Here is a 19,932-nt window from a genome sequence, read left to right as displayed (position 1 = left end):
AGTTTGTGGTTCCCTTACTGTTCTGTGTTACTGATGCATTTTCAGTCCTTTAAATTTTCATACTTAGCAGAAGGATTTTGCAGTGGCAGGAGGGAAATACCCCTGGGATTTTTGCAGGGAACCATTCATCTAGTTTATTCTAAGTAATCCAGATTTCAGAGAGCCTTTCCTTTATCCTGGTCACCGAGACCCCAAATCACTAACTTGTAAGGATGCATAAAAGTGATAGCCTCTCCATTAAAATTAGCTACATTTGCTATCAGCTGAACTGCAGTTGCATAATATTTTTAATGCTGATTTATTGCACTTAGTTTGTGGCTCCTGTGAACTCTAACCCGGGTGATTTACTGTGATGTTTCGCACTGTGAAGAATTGCAAAAGTCATAATGGAAAGAGTCACAATTTGCAATTAGCTGATTGAAGGTGTATGTGGGCTCACATCTTTACTGGGTTTGCATTCTACTTTAGTTGCAGAAAATATATATCTTTGAGAAAGTTTCCATTCATTCAGAATACAATGCCGAATTCCCTGTTGAATAGCTGTAGTGTGGTTCTCCCCAAACAGCATTGTGCTGGCAGTTTCTGGAATTACACAGGAAATGAAGAGCATAGCAAACTTTCCTTTCTCTTGCTAAGACATGCTCCCCAGGAGTTCTTCCAGTAGATCAAGTAAATAGCGGAGATCTATTCCTAAGGGCAGCATGTTTCTGCTTTGAGAAATCCTAATTTTCTCTGGCTTTAAATCCTTCCTTTCTTCATCAAATTTATTGCACCATTTCCCTAGAGAAAGCAAGAGAAGATGAGAGATTCCTTTTACAAACAGTAAAACTGCTTATCTACTTTTCTTGGAGATTTCTTGTAGAACTCTCCTTCCCCAGTCACCAAATACTATGTACTCTGTTAAGAATGAAGAGGAGGTAACTATTAGATCTTGCTGTGTGAACTGGCAATACAGAATTCTGCATCTTGCTCCATTACTCATTTTAGTATAAGTTGCATGTACCTGCATATCTGCATATTGGCCAGCAGCAGCTATTGGTATTTCTTGGGTTGATCATCTTGAAATTCTTTAACCTTCTTAAAAATGTGTGTGTGTGTGTATTCATAATCAGGTTGGTGAAAGCTCAAAAGTTTAAAAAATCTGGGTCAGTTAGTACAGGAAGATTTAAAAAAGGAATAACTTATGTCCTTCAGAAAAATTTGGCTGATGGACTTTAATTAAACTCCTAGGGTTGGAAGCAAACCAGTAAGAAAGCAGGGAAATTTAAGTTAAAGCTCAACTTCTAGTTTTTTTGCATATAAATCATCCAGCAGCTGGTGATATTTGCAAGAGCACCAGAGACTATTTTCTAGTATTCCCTTTGATTTTATTCCCCCCCCCTTTGCTTTATTATTCCCAAGGTGTAGCATTAAATATAATTTCAGAGGCCATGTGTGTCCTTAACTTCTCTGTCCTATCTCTATGGTGTATGTTTTCATATATGTATACATATATGTGTAATATATAGCTTTATTCACTGATGCATTGGTACAGCATTTGTAGAACTAAGTAATTTTTTTGGTTGTTTTTTTTTTTCCCAGATGAGCTACATCATTTCTGAAAATACCTCTGAAATTCCCACTTCTGTGACTTTGAGCCTTAGCCAGGTAGAATAGTAATAACAGAATCATGGCCAGTGGTGCCATAAATTTCAACTAAAGTATTGGGCAAGAAGTCTGATTTCTGTTTGTACTGTTGTTAGAGATATTTATGCAGGGCTGGTCTTTCAGCAAGTGTGATTATTTTTAGAGAGGCCCTCACTCCATTCTTGTTTTAGAATGTGCTGAGGATGTGTGTGGGGAACAGCACCTGACAAACAGCAGCCAGACAGAAGGAATAAAATCCCTTGGGAAATGAGACTTCTTTTTATGGCCATTTTTCACTTCTAAGGCCACTTGAAAAATATTGTTCTTCAGGTAGATCTTGTTCCTAGATCCCTGGGTTAGCATTTGGGTGCCTGCCATTTTCCCAGACCAAGGAGCTACTGAAGACTTAAGCTTTTCCAGTAGGAAAGTATGCAAGTACATACTTTGCAGCACCAGACACTATTGAAAGAATAATGGACCCTTCCCACATTCAACTCCATTCTTCCTGCACACACTCCCAGATCTCTGGAGCCACTGTGCTAGCAAATGATTACATTTTGTTTTTCTTCCTAACTCTTCCTAAACAAAATGTTAATTGAGACATTGATTTATACAATACAGATTCCTGTGTTAAGTCAGCATACTTAAAAGTAGCTTCTGGCTATTGAGGGGATAGATCAGTGAGACAAATTGGTGCTTGCTGGTATGTTTTTCTATATCTTACCCTTTGAGAAAATAGTATATATTTCATATTTAAGGAATATGTCCTTCGCATGTGTTTGTTTTAGATATACCCCCATTGTAGTGTAGCTTTAGAACACAGGATTCTGTGTGTTCTCTGATTTACATTGCTATAGGAAGGAAGCATACTGGAAAAAAACAGACTTAGCATTTTTTTTTGTATGTTCTTGATAGTTGTTTCAAAAAATGTTACAATACTAGGGATATTACGTAGATTTCAGGCCTTCATATGTGGTAGGGGTGACTGTATGCCTGGGGGTAAAAAATTACTTTTACTGTCCTAGACAACTGTTGAATTAAAGTATTGGCAGAAAAATTGTCTGACCTTACTTCCTCCTAATCTGTTCTTCTGTTTGAAAAAAATAGAAGTGTTAATCTTTTTGTTGTAGAGAACCATTAAAATAAGCGACCTTTGTCGTTCCTCGTTTACAGAGGAAGAGTTCTCTGGGAGATCTGATGCTGGAAGGGATAAACTTCATACAAATTGGTGTGTTATCACCTGTTTGCATTAAGAATGCCTTGTAATTTATACACAAAGAGGTCTCACCTCTCTACTTGGCTTTGTGAGCTTGAGAAATCCACTTAATGTTAATATCTCACACTGTCTTTGCTTTTTAAAATTAATGCAATATTTCTTTCCTGTTTCATAGGGGCATAACTTGTGAACACGTATGTCAGTAGTGTAAATGTAAAATGCTGCTCTGAGTACAGGGTATTAACTGGTGCTTTCCCACACTCTGAGTCAGAGTAGTACTTGTTAAAATTATCTGCAGGAAACAACTCATCTAACACTGCATCCAGCCTGAACTACAGGTCATGTTTGACCCCAGATTTTCAGTTTCAGCACTTGTATTTTTACATGTCAGATGCCTATAGTATTTATTATTGTGTGGTGCATTGTTACGCACTGCTGTTCTTACCATTCCACTGTCTCTAGTTCCCTTTCAATGTACTAATTCTCCCTTTTTTCTTTTTATTTCTACAAGGGCACTGGACATGCAGTGAAAAATTAAATCTATTTTCATTTGCATTAACAAGCCGCTCCTCCTGGGTGTGCAGGGATTTGTATATAGGTGTGTGACTCCTGGCATGCATCCGAACTGGTTTTACAAATGCTGACGTGAGCCTGGCGGGGCCGAGCGCTGCCCCGGAGCTGACACCCAAGGGCTGCCAGGGCCGGGCGGGCGGAGCAGCCCCGGGGCTTGTGTGTCCTGAGGAAATAGCGCGAGCACTCCTTGGGAGGAGCCAGTCCTGCTGCAGAAACCCTTGTGTCATCTGGGCTTTGTCAGGTCCATATTGTTCTGCATAAAGGAGAAAAAGTGATGTTTATGTTTCCTCAATTCTTGCATTTGCTGCTCTTCTCTTCCAGCTTGGTCACCTGACGGCAGCTTTTAAATTCTGTGGTGTGAACTGTGGTTTTGTTACCCGTATGTATAGCTCTGGTGAACACTTTCAGGTTCCAGCAGAATACAATTATCAAACAAGAGTATAACCTTTTATAATTCCTCAAATAGTTCATTTTTACAATAGAAAAGTAATTCCCTTTAGAAGGTGATCGCTCCAAAGACTAACTACTTTCATTTCTCCTAAACATTTTAAAAACATGACAGATATTTTTGCAAGCAATCTGTTGTAAAACATCTTCCAGGTTGATTTCGGCAGCTGTGTATGATCTACTTCTTCACTTTTTTTAATGTCAGTTTTATACAGAAAGAGTGAATGTTTTCTGAATGACAGGTTATGGTAATAAAACAAAGTGATACTCCCTACTGAATAGTGGCTTCATAAAGGTTGTGTGCATAAACAAAGTTATAAAGAACCTGTAAATCAAGAATGCCACGAACAGCAGAAATGCCAGACTCCAGAGCTGAAATAGCCTTGCAGTTCAGGAGCCTGCTGCAAAGAAATCTGTCACTTTACCTGCTCCTTCATTTCTGTGTTTTAAATTCTAGCTGATTGATTCACCATCTTGGAGGCAGTGGATGAAAGGATATGAGCTTGTCAATATGAGAAAGGTGTCTGGTAGTGAGTATGAGTGAAAGATCATTGCAAACTGCAGCACAATAATTTAAAATTTCATTTTACTTTGACTTCTTAATTTTTGTACATGAAAGCATGTGGTGTTCACAGTGGAAGTGACTCACAAGTTCCAGTCAAGACTTCTGGAAGGCTGCAGTCTGCTACCTGCCATATGTCTGCATATCTACTGCTGATTTCATTGCTCTTCCAATGGCAATAAAAAAATTGGCCATGAGTGTTAATTCATGTCTCAGTGGAAATATCCAGAGTCTTGCCTATCTTAGGATATGACTGTTTCCTAAGTTCTAGATACAGTGACCTGTGAATGTTTTATCATTGGGCAGTGCCTGAAAAGTTATTGTATGGTGAAGAGGTGAAAGCTGAACCAAATTGTTCAGCATGCAAAAGCTCAAAATGAACGGGGGTTTTTGGAAGGTGATGTGAGGCCACCACCAGCTGGGTGCTGTGCACACAGGAGAGTTAAAGAGAACTGAAAGTGTACACAAGGGAAAGATGTTGTGCCTGTGTCTTTGCAAAGGCTGATCTGACTTCTCTGCTTGTCAGAATTGTTGATCCCTGCTTGCTGGGTGCTGCATGCATAGGGAAAATTAAATGAGGTTATAAAGAGCAGAAAAATTGATGAGCTTCAGAAGTATTCATTCAAGGTAGACAGTGACTTGAACTTGGGTGTTGTCTCTAAAAGTGAATAATGTCTTACTTACACACACAGTTGAATGTTCATTCCCAAAATTCTGGGATGTTTTGGCTTTTAAATCTATTGTGAGATAGGACAAGCAACATCTGTACTCACGGCAATTAAAATGCAATGGGGAAAAAAAGTACACGAGCCCATTCTTAGTAGTCCTGTTTGTTACTTCAAGCAAAATTGTCACCCTTCCTGCCACTGTTTGTGTCCTGAAGAGAATCCATTTTTCATGTCTCTGAGGAGCACATGGTTTCATCTTGTTGAATAGTAAGACCCAAAATTGAGATTAGGAGTTACCAAAAAGCAAGAAGGGAGTGTTCTGCTGTGACTTGATCATAGTGGGCTTATTTGCTAAGCTAAGATTTTGACCACTTAGGGGTTTTTAGGCTTCTGAGTACTGTTCGTTAATGTAATTATGCCATCACTGAATGACAGCATATTTTTGCGCATTGCTGTCAGTTCTAGCGTTGTTTGAAAATGAGAGGTGTTTCTCATTGCCAGAAGTAGAATTGTAGTATGGTTTGTACTTCCAGAAATTCCTTCATGGTTCAGTTTATGTTTGATTTTTGGCTGGTTTGCAAAAATATATGATCCAATTGATCCAGTCATGTTTTTAATTGAAAACATGCATAGTTTGTGTATATTAAAAAAGGATCATTTGCATGTACGGAAGAGCCCTTGAAAGTGTGTTTGAGAATTCCTACTTGCATCTGGCATAGAAAAAGTTTAGGCAATTATTTTGTGTGTGTCCACTGTGTTTTTTTTTTTTTTTTTTTTTTTTTTTTCTTTTTTATCAATGTACGTCAGAGGTTTGAAAACAAATAAAGCATGCTATGCAGACTAATTAAATCAATGCCTCTGTGGAAGCAATTTAGTTTCTGGAATTGCTCTTCTAAATCAGAGATATAAACAAAAACCTAGTTATTTTTATATCATTTCCCTTTGCCTCATGTCCGTGATTCTGGAAGTTGAAGAGTTATATGTTTATGCCTCTTTTTACAGCAGAATATTTGTGTGGCTGAATTTTTATTGAAGCATAATTCCTGGTTTCCTTAAAACTGAGCAAGACTACTGTACAGTGGGAACACGCATTAATTTGAGTTGCTGTGAAAGGCTTTTCACGTTAAAGCTGTCAAGGCAGCAAATTGTCCACAAGTGTTTTTTTATTAAGAGTTGTTTGCTGCTTTTGTAGAAACAGCTGCTTCAGGCACAGAAGGTAAACGGGCAGCTTTTCCTGAAAGAAGGGTGTGCAAAGAACAGTGTTTAGGTGATGGACTCTTACTGTCCCTCCTTCTTCCTTCTCTACCTACCTAAGGATGATACAGCTACCATTGCATTTTGTTCTGTCCCCAGAGACTCCTTTTTTTCTGAGATTGGTTTCAGTTTGTTGTTTCTTGGTTGTTGGAGTTTCCTCACAGACTATGAGCTCATTGTGCTGGTTCCTTTAAAATGTAGAACAGAAAGATATTACCTGTCTTAAAAGTATAGAGTGTAAAGGACTGTACACTTAAAGATATGATCCATGCTCCCATTAAATGTGCAATTCCAGCTTTTCAGAATAAAGCTATTTTCTAGTGAAGTCAAATATAATAATAAAATCTATTTGTGAAGAGTGCAGCTTCTGTGGTGTGAAGAACCAGACCCACCTCTTCTGTTGCAGTGTTAAAACTCCCTTTTATTTTTAATAGCAAATTATTTTGAGAGCAGAGCCCAGAAGCATGGAATTTTTAGAAGTAAACTGGTCTTTAAGGCTTCATTTTCATTTTTGTTATGTTTACTGCTTCTTGCCTCTCTCTGTGTTTACTTTTTTTTAACTGTCTCTGCAAAAGCAGCCATTGTAGACTTGGGCCTTTTTTATATTACTAGCATAGTGTAGAGGGTTAGCACAGGTCTTTATGGTTACAGATTGGTTCTAATGCATTTTGCCTTTATAAACTAAGGGCAGGATTGTACACGAAATCTGTTATTGTATTTGTGCTTTGTACTCATGCACTTGTTGACTGTTTTACAAGCCAGTAACGTAGTAGCCACAGGCTAGGAAGCTTGCCCAGAAATCTGGCATATTTAATTAGTGCTAGTAAACAAGCAGAGTTTCAAATTTAATTTTTCCTTCTTTAATTCCTATAAACCTCAAGCCATTTAAAACTTAATTTTGACACTAGTTTCATTTATGCAGTTGGATAATATTGAAACAGTCTACAACCACAGGCAGAATGGTCCCAGTCTTTTCTGAGCAAGAAGGGAATAGAAGTTGTTTTGTTTTTGTAGTATCTGAGGTTGATGTAAAATTGTAAATGATAATCTTCAGGTCATCCACTACCCATTTTCTTTTTCTTTCTGTTAGGCTAAATGTTTCAAGATGAGGCAATTGTCCTACCATGAGTTTAGCCTTGCAAAGGTCAGGGACTGGATTTGTTGCTGCTCTGGTTTTTGTACAGAGAGCTCTTCTAAGAGCAAATGATGGAACATCTGAGCTCTGGTACTTGCCATGGCCAGTTTATTGCTTCTAGGCTGTGAGGTTTAAACTCTGCCCCAGGTGGTATAAACAACAGAGGATTCAGTTGCTGTCTTCTCACTTGCTTTTCAATACCAACTTGTGATCTGTGCTGAAAATGGTTCTCTACTGCTGCTTTCACTGTGAGGGACCACTGAAGTCTAGATTAATGACATTTCTTCAATCTATTTAATTGCTAAAGCCACTCTATCTCCAGACAAGTAATATGCTGGGTGTCATAGCAATAAAATATGTGGTAATTTTGGCCAAAAACTGGTCTTCATAAGTGCAGCTAAAATTTTTAAAAAATAATATTGGAATTCTGAAAATACACTGATGAGCAGTGTTTTATTAGCTGTCCTGACAACTTTTCCTTCAAGAATGTGTTTTGGGGGGTTTTTTGCCTGCTTATTTATAAAGGCAACTCCCACCTTAGCATGTGCTGAAGTGAGAAACTTCACTCAAGTGCGTGTGAAGTTTCTCAGTCAGCAATAATTGTTCCAGAGAAGGAAGGAAACCTGCTCAAAGTACCTTCTCATTACATTGAATTCACCAGGATTTTCTTCTGCAATATTCTAATTGCTGTATGATCACTGTTCCAAAGGAGTAAAATTCTTCCAGCTTAACCTTAAGCTTTTATTCAGGTGCTACTAATGGGTAAAAGGGAGAGATTCTTGGAAATCCAGCTCTGTCTTTAGTGCAGTATGTTTTCGTTCATCTGGGCTTAATTCTATAGAGCTCCAACTTTAGCATCTTCCTGGAAGTGTTTTAGTTGTAGGTTCTGTTTCTTGTAGTAATAAGAAGCAGCTACTTCTGTTATAGCTATTAACAAGTCTGAAAATTTTAAATCATGAGTAATCTGGTCTAACCAGAAACTAATCTAGTGTGGTTGTAACCACTGTAATTACTTGTTAAAAAAAATGCAAATTTGGACTTTGGGTGGATGTTAAGGTCATCTTGTGGTGATGATAATTTTTGTGTCTAGTCTTTTTTCCTTTTTTTTTCTGATAATTATATTCCTCCTTCCATGGTATTAATAGAATATATTATATGGTGTTTTGTAAAATGCCAGTTAGCTATTAAAAGAAGTAATCATAAAGTTCTTTTGGGCTGAAAAGATGAGTGATGTCTGTCAGCGGCTTCAGACTGACTTTAGTTCTCCTTTGGTTTTCAATTCTGCTGTCACTCTGCAAGAAGAATGTTACACTTGCTAATTTTAAGACATTCTTTTAATGAAGTTCTTGTTTGATACTGTCAAAATATTAGTTGATAAATTGCATAGGTTCTTCTAAACTAGAAAAGAGTGTAAGTATATCTGTGCTTCTTGTGTGATGTTCCTGTCACCTGGGATATTTTACAGCAGGACTGGGCTGTACTCTAAAGTGGTTGATGTCCCAAGCTCTGATGGCTCTCACTGTCCTGAAATCTCACAGCTCAAGGTTGATGCTGCCTTAAATCTGAGCTAGCATGTCTCTGAGGATGTATCTGAATACACAGGTTGTATCATTACTTTAGTATAACCAGGTCAGGAAACCCCTCTGTTTTTCTGTAGGGAAGCAGGATTCATGAAGTCTGAGTGCTGATTCCTTAGAAGAATTTCCTCAACATGTATTTTTCTTTTATGTACCTTTTCAGCACTGCCAAGGTGTGGAGCAGCCTGTGCCCTGGCAGTCACTGCCAGGCTCCCTCCACAGTGGCTACAGAGCCAAGTTCTGTGCCCACTTTAATTTCTGCCTGAGATAAAAGTTGTTCTCATTACCTAATTAAATATTTGACACTTGCAGTTATTGGGATCTTGTCGGTATGAAGAGTGGTTACCATGTCAAGTGCTAAAGTGTTGAGGTTCCAGTGGAATTGAGATGAAAGTAGATAAGGTAGCAAAAGCTTATTTTGCTTATTAGGCAGAAGCAGTAGTTGCCAAAAATAAAAAAAAACACATAGGTCAAAGCATCAGCTAGGGAAGCTACAGACCATCAAGGAGTAGGAACAAAGTATAATTCGCTTACAGTAAATGAAGGAAATCAGCATTGCCAGGTTTAAGGCAGAAAGGCTGGATTTACATGGGCTGGATTTGAGTAGATTTTGGTAATAAAAACCATAACACTTAAGTTTTTTCCCATCTTTGGACTCAAAGCTGTCTTCTTGCTTTCTGGACTGTATGTTTTGGTGGGAACCAGATGCTGCTTTGTCTAACATGTAGTCTTTCTTCTCCACTTCTCTTCTTCCTTCTAACCCTAATGACCTGCTGTCAGCCTCTTGTCAGGTTGTTCTTCAGTCTGGTGAAATTTAACTTTCTTGAATGCAAATATATTCTACAGAAAGACTCACAAAGGTGCACCTTCTGTCATGAAGAGCCTGTTTCCTTGTCAGGCAAAGATCATAGCAAAGGGAAGTGAGTGATCAGCCTGTGGCCTGCGCATAGCAACAGGTTTAAAGAGAGATTTTTAATTTTGATAAGCTGGTGGTGCAGAAGTAGGTGATTCTCATGAGGTGCCTGAACAGCAACTCACAATGGGAAACCCAAGGATACGTGTGATGGCTTCAATTTGTTCTGCTCCTGGGTGCTGTGAAATGCAAGGGAAACATTTATGCTTATTTCAACTTTGGAGAGTTTTTTTGCTTATGCTTTTACTTGCAATTTAAAGTTAGGGGAGGAAGAATTTCTTTTTGCCTATGTATTTTAGTAGCCCAAAGGGTTGCCCTTACCTTAAATTCCCAAATTTTGCAGATCGTGTATTCTAAGTAGGACCCATCTCACCTGGGCGGTGCAGAAGGTCTTCAGAGCCTTGTCATGCAAGGCTCACACTGCAAGGACAGTTTTATTTGCCTTTGAGTCCAGGCCAGTGGCATGAAGAAATTGTGTCAGCCTTGCTGTGTTTAAGCTACATATTGCTAGTGACCTGCAGCTTTGACCTAGTATTCAGTTTCCCATGCATTTACTGTAATTATTTGATTTAAAAAAATATATCATATGTCTGCTGCTTAGCCCTTAGGGAACTAATGTAAGAGGGATCAGCAGGACCTGCTGTTCTTCAGTAGCCTCTATACAATCCTCCAGCTTCAGTTGTTTTCTTAAAACTTGTTCCTCTGAAGTGTTGTCATCCTTTCAGCCCTGGTGATCTTAGGGAACAATTATTTACCAAGGTGAATTTCCATGAAGCAGGAAGCAAAATGAGCTGAAAATTGGAAATGATTAGGGTTGCCAGGTGCAGACTTTTAGTTCTTTCTCCTTCTTCAGCAAAGAAAGCATTTCCCAAAGCTCGATTAAATCTCTTAAATCACAGTTTAGCCCAGCATAAGAAAAATAAGCTCAAACACCAGATCTGAACTAAGTGACTAAGCCATGTCCCGTTGTGTTGGAATTGAATTGGTTATAGCACACAATAATCTACTTTATTGTCATCCTGGCCTTAACTGTAGCATAAGATGATTACATTGAATGTGTATAATAATAAGGCTTACACTTTGTATATAGCCCTTTAAATATTTTGGCAGACCATAGAAAGAACCTTTACGTGCAAGGCTTGATTAATCCTTTTCCTCTGTGTATAGAACAAGTAGCTGCCAGAGCTCAAGGGTAAAACCTATTAATAATGTCTCTGGCAGTCCCCGCCCTCCTTCACAGTGTATTCTCTTCTGTTCACACCAAACTCCAGGCTTATTATCATTTTGGTCTCTCTCTTTTGCTTTCCCAGTTTATACATAGCAATTCTGTATTCTAGAAGAATAGTATCTAGTATAAAAGTGTCTAGTATAAAATATTTGCATTAACTCTGCTTTTCCAGCGACAGGGAAAGAGAAAAGGGGTGGTAGTGCTGTGGGCAGCTTGGCCCCTGCGTTGTTTCCTACAGCTGTTCACATTCAGTGTGGTAGAGAAGACCCTTGGAACCAAGTTTAGGGAAGTGCTTTCACAGGCAGCTGTGTCTGGTGTGCTCCCAGGGGGATGCACGTGCATCCAGCAATGTGGCCGTGCAGCCCCCAGGGAGCACTCCTCTGACTTGGGGTGGCTGAGGAAATACTGTTGTTCTCCTTTTCCTATGGGGAAGCTGAAGGAAGATGAAGAAAAACATTTTTAATAGGTTCATGTGATGGGGTGGCTGTGCAGCCATTGGCACTCTTGCTCTTCAGCATCAAAGTCAGAAGAGATGTTAACTTTAAAACACTGCGTTGTTGCCAAGAAAATTACTCTTTCTACAGAGAGGTCACACTGGCTTATTGTAAACCATTACTGACCTTGAGCAAATATTAATCCTGAGTTCTGACTGCTAACCTATACTCTTTATGCTAGAGAAAATGATTTAATCTTTGGCTTTCCATGAAGGTTAGTTCCTTTACCAAAAAGTTTTCAGCATGTTTTTGTCAAAAGTAGGTTCAGAGTTTGTATTATAGTCTCATGGGTATATTAATAACATAATACAACAAAGAAAAATGGCATGTGGTGAAGGTTTTAAGTGAAAAATATTTATTATTCAGAAGGCTTTCAAGCAACTTAGGTCACTAGATCAATAAAACATTTTCATTTGGAATGTACTTCCCATTTCTGGTGCAGTGTCTCTTTAGCAGCAGCAGCTGTGAGGATGGATGGTGGGTAGTTGTTACCAGAATTGCAGTGTCCTGTCCTTCCTTGCCAAATCCTCAGTGGACCAAAGCAAACCTTGCCCTTCTGTCTTTTTAAATAAGGTTGTTACAAAACTACAGGCAGGGAAAGAGTGAGGGGATGCCCCTGAGCAGGGAAACGGAGGTCAGGGTCGTCCAGGGCTCATGGCACGTGTTGGGAGACACCTCATAGTAGCCTATGTCGTCTTGAGCTCTTGGGGTCCCATTGCTGAGGTGTTCCTGAGGCAGAACTGAAGCAGTCCCACCCAAGAATTCGCATCCTCTGACTCCCCTTTGCCCACCCTCCTCTGCAGCGGCGGGGGCCCGGCCAGCCCCGCCACCGCAGCTCTGCAGCCCAGAGGTGGCAGCATTTCACCGGTGGGCAAAGGAGCCCCGGCACACAGTGGGGGCATTCATGGGGATAAGTGTTTTGGGATCTTTTTGGTCAAAAGCACTGTGTAAAAAAAAAAAAAAAAAAAAAAAAAAAAATTAAGGTCATAAGGTGTCTGGGATTTTTGAAGAGCCAGTGTAACAGTGGTCTTTTATTATTAGTGAGTTTACAGCCAAGAGCTGTCCCGTAAATGAGCAATGCGATTTAGGGATTATTTTTTTTTCCTTTAAAAGCAGGAATGCTTGAGACATTAAAGGTGGTCTGGCAGCTTTTGCTGTGAGACTTCTCTTCATGTTGATCTGTACGCTGGCTGTGTATCAACACGAGAGCACCACATTCTTGCAGACAGGCAGGGGTCAGCACTGTGTTTGAACTGGACCGCATGCTGCTTCATGCAAGAGCACAGTTCATGGTGTGGGGATAGGAAGAATGTGAGAGAGTGTTGGCTATATGGACTATGTGAGCTACATGCCATTAGTTAGAAAAGATGCAAGTGTGGAATGCATAGTTTGCACATAGCTTGCTGTTATTTATTTATTTTGGAAGGACAAGGGAGGAAGATTAACTAATACCCATGAGCCCACCTGATGTAAATCAGGAATAGGTTTAGGAGCCAGGTTAATAGCAGGTATGATTAGATTTTTATTGTGTCATTGCCTGGATTAGTGTTAGAGTACGGACAGCCTCAGATCCTTGAGCTTATTTAAAGACCTTCATATTTTCCGTCAACAGCTGTATGAAGTTAGGGAAAGGGAGGCCATGGGATTTCTCTTTCTCAGCTAGTTTATTTGTGAGGTGGTGAGGTTAATGTGGCAATATCCCATGCTTAGTAGAGAGGCTTTTTGGCTTTAAGCATTGTGTGTGCTCCCTTCAGATTTATGATTTTGACCCCAGCCTGGCATTATCACACTGTCAGTGGGAGTATGGAGCTGGTTGGAACCTCCAGCTCTTGGTGGTAATCTCTCTTAATTAGTTTGCAGTTGAAACAATTGTCCAACTTCTTGCCTTTAAACAAGGGAAGTTTGCTCTATCAGTGGTTGATTTCCCTGAGGGAGGAAATCCTGAGGGGGGTTATCAGGGAAAGAAAAGCTCTGGGCTCCACTTTCAAAGCAATGCCATGTATGAAGCATGCATCAATCCTGTTAGTACTGCTTATTATTTCACAATGGCGTGTCAGGAATTACAGGCACAGACTTTTCTAAGGACTCTTGCAGACCTTTATGCACTCTCATCCTGAGTCAGGATTTTGTGGAATTATGTGCTAATAAAAGCTAATTTTACACATTGAAATTGCTCTTTTAATCTTTTCCTGACTTCTCCACAGATCTCTCCTAGCCTTCTAATTGTCGACTTTCTGCCAGGGAGCCCTCCATGCCTCATCATTAGGACTAAAATCTGCCATCAGTTAACACACAGAGCTTATAACTGGGAGCAACCCCCTCCCTTGCACGGGAGCACAGACAGTAATAGACACTATAGTGGCAGCACCAAAGGGAGTTTTACTGTGTATTTTAATGACTTGTGCTTGATTACATTTGCTAGATTGAACTGAAGTTCATTTAGTAATTGGTATGATTCTTACAGGGTACACATTTGACATTCCTCCCTCATTAAAGAGCTCCAACAATGGCTGTTGCAACTTTCATCTCAAGGGTGACCCTCTCAGATACATTTCCAGTCTTTTTCTTTTGATAAACCACCCAACCCGGCATTCATTAACACTTAACCATCTGCAGCCAGCCCCTCCTAGTACCTTTTCTCTGGCTTTGATGATATAATTAAAAGCCTTCTGTATTATCTCCCTCGAAGCAATAAGTCTAGGTGCGTCAGCTCCTGCATTGTTTGTTATTCGATTCTCTCTGTATCAGCTGTTCTTGCGACGGGCTCATTTTTCATATGTTGTAAAGATTAGCTGATGGAGTGGGAGATCAGAGGCATGAGATGGGAGTGTGGCTCTTGATATTAGTAACCAGATGCTCATTTGAAATGGTGATGGGGCTTGCCATTATCTGTTAGATTATTTGGCTCCTTTGCTTTTACCTGAAGATAAACTGGTTTAAGCACTAGTCAATGAAAATGAACATCATCTTTAGTGGCTTGTTACGATAGAGTGCTCTTATCAGTCTGGTTTAGTGTGGCTATTCTCTTCTTGAGCCTGGTTTACAGAAATCACAGCTTTGTTTATGCATGTGCCCAAACTTGCCTGTTTGACCTTTGAAGCTGTGATTATAATATTAATCTATAGGACTATTCTGTTGCAAATCTCTTAGGTGGTCTGTATTTTGGAGGATTTCATTGTGGGACCTCCCTCTTGTCCGGCATGATGTTCCATTATTGTTAGTGTATTCTACATTGAAAGCTAACTCAGACTGGTGTTTCAGTACATCTTGTAGTCTGGCTGCTTTTTGTGGGGGGTTTTATTGTGTGTGATGGAGGAGCTGGGATAGCACCATGCTACTATTTGTCCACTTCCACCGATTTTGTATGACTTTATAACAAAGTTGCTTAGCTACAGTAAAACCTGGTACAATGCTTGCATGCAGAGACAAACTTCAGTCCCCAAATCCTCAGTGTCCTGTGGTGTAGCTAAATAGCCTTATTCCAGTTTGCAGGTGGGGAGACTGCATGTGTCAGAGCCACACAGACACTGGCAACAGAACCAGCATTTACTGGGGAATTCCTGTTTTACACCATTGCTTGATGCCTAGCCCCTGCAGCCTTCCTCTGCCTGGTGTTTAATGGGGAGTCTATGAAAGATCTTGAATAGGAAGAGAAAAAACTGGCATTCTGGCACTAAAGAAATTTCGTCTTATTTGTCATCTTCAGGTTAAGAATTAGACTTTTTCCTTCCATTTTTGCCTCTCCTTCCTATGTTCTGTTTCTGTATTTTTACATGTTTATTGCCCGTTCCATTGATTTGTTCGGTTTCCCAGTAAACGATTATATTTATTACATAAATACAAAGGAACCTTTCTCAGAGAAGATAGGAAATTTCTCCCTCTCATACATACACAAAATGTGGAGACCATTTTCAGGATGCAGAGCAGGAGGGAATCTGCTGACTTCCAACTGCAAGATCTCATTAAAATTAGTGGATTCCCTATCCTCTTTGCATAAGGAACATTGCTATTTGGGCTGCCTTCCACAGCAACATCTGGGCCACTGATAACATCAGTACTGGAGCATTGCTAGGTGAGCTCATGTTTTGTTAATGAAGTAATCTACTGAAAGTGCATATATCATTTTCTAGTACCACATACTTCACTGCAAAGTGCTGTACTACTATTATAGGAGCTTTCCTTTTGGAAATGGGACTTAAAGAATTTTGTTATAGTCAAAAATATGCGTAGCTTGAATGGTATGCTTGAGAAATGCCACATAAGTCATGAAATGTTAACACTTAAATAGTTTGGTAGTTCAAGGCATTAATTGAGAAATGCACTGAAAATGGCTTACTAGAACACCGGATGTTCTTGGTAACTTTGGTGTTACTAAATATTTGGTGTGGTAGTATTGGTTTACTGTTTATATTTATATGCGTGCCCAATTTGTGAGTGATCCTTCTGCTGAGCTAAGTACATAATAAAAGTGATCATGATCACAAACATCTGACTTTAGCATGTTCTGGAATAAGCAAACGAAGTTGGATAGAGTACACTGATAAAATATGTTCACTGAAACTTAATTATTAAATCCACACATCAAAGGAAGCAAAATAAAAACAGACAATTTCAGGTGTGGATTGAAATTTCTCTCCTTAATAGCCTCTGACTGTGAGTGCAGTTATGGATGTCTTGAACAGCTCAGCATAGTCCCTGACTGTTCTTGTGTTTTGTCTTTTTTAATCTGCAGGCTAAATATTCTTGTGGCTTTTCTGTTCTGAAAACTAGTGGCAAATGTTCAGGCAGCCAGAATGCACTCAAATGAGGCCACAGATTTGTGGAAGGGAAAGTAATATTGGCCTAAAATATCTAGCTGGTTTGAAACAGGTTCCAAAAAGGGTTTCCATTATCCAAGAACAGAGAAATCATAAAGAGAAGCAATAGAAGCAGTCAATTAGTCTTTATGGTTTAGACTTTGTTCTTAAAATTTTGAAGCTACCAGAGATTCTTGAGGTTCTGAAATATTAACCTGAACCACTCTGAAAGCAAAGACTTCCCTGTTTGACTTAGGATGAGTGGGAGTTTTACTGATCTTTCCCACCTTACTGGGCTGGATAGCCAAATGCTTTGTAATTGAGCTGTGGCAATCATTAGTGTAGGAAAGGTGAGCAGACCCCATCTCTTTCCCCTCTTCCCCTCCAGGAAGTGTTGGAGAAAATATAGTAGTAGTGTTGTGTTTGCTAGCAGAACATGCCCAGCCTTGCATATATATTAAGGCAGGCACTTAGCCAGAAGCTTTGAATTATTGTACCCTGACATTACCCACTGTAACTTTTAGCACTCTGGGCCCATTACTTTGGCTTCCTGCCCAGTAATGTGCAATTTCCACTTACATGAGAAGATGTAGCAGGAGTAATGACTCCTTGGAGGAGGTGTTTTCTTTTGCAGCAAATCAGCCCAGGGCCAGCAGGTGTAAGTTTATAGACACAACCCAATAATGGCAGCCTGAGCTCTTCTGTTCCAGCAATCCAACAGTAAATGGAAAGGAACAGACCTTTGCCCACTTCTCACTATCCCCTGACCTCATTGCAAAGTCAAGTTCTTGTAAACAGCCATGCAAAGCTTCATGATTTTCCCTTTTTTATTCTTTTTCAGGCACCCTAGAATGCACATCAGAACGGGGCTAATGGATGCCCATCTCTACTGTCTGAAGAAATATGTGGTAGACTTTCTGGTAGAAAACAGGTAAGAAACCAAGCAACACACAAGGTAGTAGCAGGCATTTGCATTGACATATGGTTTACACCAGAGCTTTTAAAGGAATTTTTTTCCATTAAATTAGCTAGCATAAAATAGAAATATAAAAGAAACTAGTTTTCAAAATATTTTAACTATACTAAAAGAAATGCCAAGCATTATGTCTGAGTGTCTTATTAGGATCTTTTTGAAAAAACAAAACTAAACAAAAGCCCCAGCATAAGTGAACACTAACATTTTTGTCTCTTTTATGCATCCCTTCTTTTTCTAATGTATCTGTTCTTTTTGGCTGCTCATTTTACCAGGGCTTCCCTATTGTTAGGCTTGTGAATACATTTCTGACCTTTGATTTCCCCCTCCACAGTCTGTTTTGGTCTTTGCAATCACCTTCCCTCTGCCCCTTCACATCCACCACCACTGCAGGTGGGCTATCTCTGTAGCATCCTATGTTTTAGCTTGTGATATTCCTCTGTCAAAACTCGGAGACCACACACTGAGAGTAAGAAAAACATCCATTTATGGAAGTGGAGAAGGATCTTAGCTATAATATTTCATGAAACAGACAAAAAAAAAACCCTGTTTGTCTTTTAAAAACAAACAAATGAACACTCCCCCTCACAGTAAGTAGTTCAGTTTTGGAATTATGTCCTGTTCCTAGGCTTTTTATAGCCCTCTCATGCCCATTACATACACTGAATGCTCACTGAGTTCTCAAGAGTTTTTCTACCCTTTTAAGTAAGATAAAAGATACAGAGGCTAAGTGTTGTGTTCATAGTACATTTTCTTAGCAGATAAACTGACATGTGAAAAAACATTGAGGGTGGGAGATTTATGTTAGTCTTGACCATATACAAATCTGGTGGTACAGCTGGATACATGCTTGAAGGAGCTCTTCCAGAATAAGGGTCTGTGAGCGAGTTAAAATTAAGTGGAAAATCTGTGTTAACCCTGAGGGCAGTTTCTTACCACACATAAGAATAAGGCTTATCCAACACTTTGGTACACGGGGGCATTGTACAAGTTATTTTAGTTCCCACTTGTGTACAGAACCGTGTGAAAGGTGAGAAAGTTTCAGGAGCAGCAGGAATCAACCTGGAATAAACCATTTATTTAGCACGTTTTAGAAAGTTGATGAGGGTTTGGAATTCCCATGCTTCCTGTGGTAGCATGAAGCAGTGTTTACACCTTTCTTTTGTCCTAATACAGCATGAAGGACTCATTTCTTGAAACCCTAGCACCTAGTTATGCTGGGATTAGACATTTCTGGAATATTAGACATTTCACACATTCAGTTATTTTTCCCTGGTATTTCATTCTGTTTTGAATTTAGATCTGTGGGACAAGGATGATCTTTGTCAGATATGTCACTCAGAGAGGCCTCTAGGTGTAAATAGAGGTAACTTCAGATTTCAATTTTTTTTCCTACTATTTCAGTGGAAACTGGTGAGATCTTTGACCTTGTCAGTCAGGGTTTTGCCTTGTATTAACCAAAGCCAGTAGAGTAAAACTCTTCTAGTTGCCCCCAGATCCCCATAGAACAAGCCTACTGACTTGTTGCAAGTATGACCGACTGGGGTTTTTTTTTGTTGTTTTCTATAGCGAGGTTATTCTGTCTTCACTATTTTTTGAAGCTGTGCTGCTTTTCTGTGACACTTCCATGACAAATAGATCATTACAGCAGCTAGACAGTGTTTCTTAAGACCTGATAGCAACATCTGACTTACTGATGGTAGATAGCTGCTTCATTCTCTTTTATTACACAAATGCTGCTTATTCAGTCAATTGAGAGAGTCAATTGCAAGTAATGTGCTTAACTGGCAAATCTGGGGAATGGGACTTTTGCCATGAGGAATAACTTCAGCTTTCAGACTTCTGGCACTGGTGGGCATTTGCAGCTTGTTTTTCTTCTCTGAGGAAGGGGAAGACAGTGCATACCCAGAGATCTTTCCATGTTTGGCAGCAATATGCCAAGACTTTTGAAAGACTCCGGGATTTTTTTTTTTTTTTTTTGCCTCAAAAGTACTGATATCTACATAATTGTTTGGGTTTAAGGATTCTTTTTAATACTTTGGTTTTTAGTCTAGAAAGAGCCTACAGTAAGATTTTGCCTCTCTGCAATTCTGCACCAGAACTGGAGAAGCTCAGATGCCTTGTTTAAGTTGTGTGTGTTTAAAACTAACAGCAGGGACTGAAGGGAACAGTGAAGCTCTTGTACAGTGCCAGGAAGTACTGACACAGTGTACTTCCTCAATATTACAATATTTACATTGTGTTAATATTTTAACAGCGGGGTTTGATGGCAGGCAGAACACCTTTTTTCATTGTTTGTAGCTCAGTGAAGCATTTACATTTTTTCAAATGTTTTTTTGACATACAAAAGTTGAAAAGATGTTGCCCAGCAGTAAAAAATTCAGTTGCTACAACTGGCTTTTGTAGGGGAAAATTATGATTACTTCCAGGTTGAAGCATTACATGAAAACTAATGTAGTTATCTGTATGA

At 39.4% G+C, this 19,932-nt stretch overlaps 1 protein-coding gene across 1 annotated transcript in view; it reads left to right on the top strand.

The window, feature by feature from the left end:
* Positions 1-19,932, top strand: part of EIF2B3 (eukaryotic translation initiation factor 2B subunit gamma) — a 99,180-nt gene that overhangs the window by 33,283 nt on the left and 45,965 nt on the right. Inside the window, exon 5 of the mRNA XM_053985396.1 lies at positions 17,331-17,420. Within this exon, the coding sequence (XP_053841371.1) occupies positions 17,331-17,420 (90 nt within the window). The remainder of the gene's footprint in view (positions 1-17,330; positions 17,421-19,932) is intronic.

This window comes from Vidua macroura, chromosome 9 (genome assembly GCF_024509145.1).
Source record: "Vidua macroura isolate BioBank_ID:100142 chromosome 9, ASM2450914v1, whole genome shotgun sequence".
Taxonomy (NCBI): domain Eukaryota; kingdom Metazoa; phylum Chordata; class Aves; order Passeriformes; family Viduidae; genus Vidua; species Vidua macroura.
The sequence above is the reverse complement of the archived record's forward strand: the minus strand, read 5'-3'. Positions and strand labels throughout refer to the sequence as shown.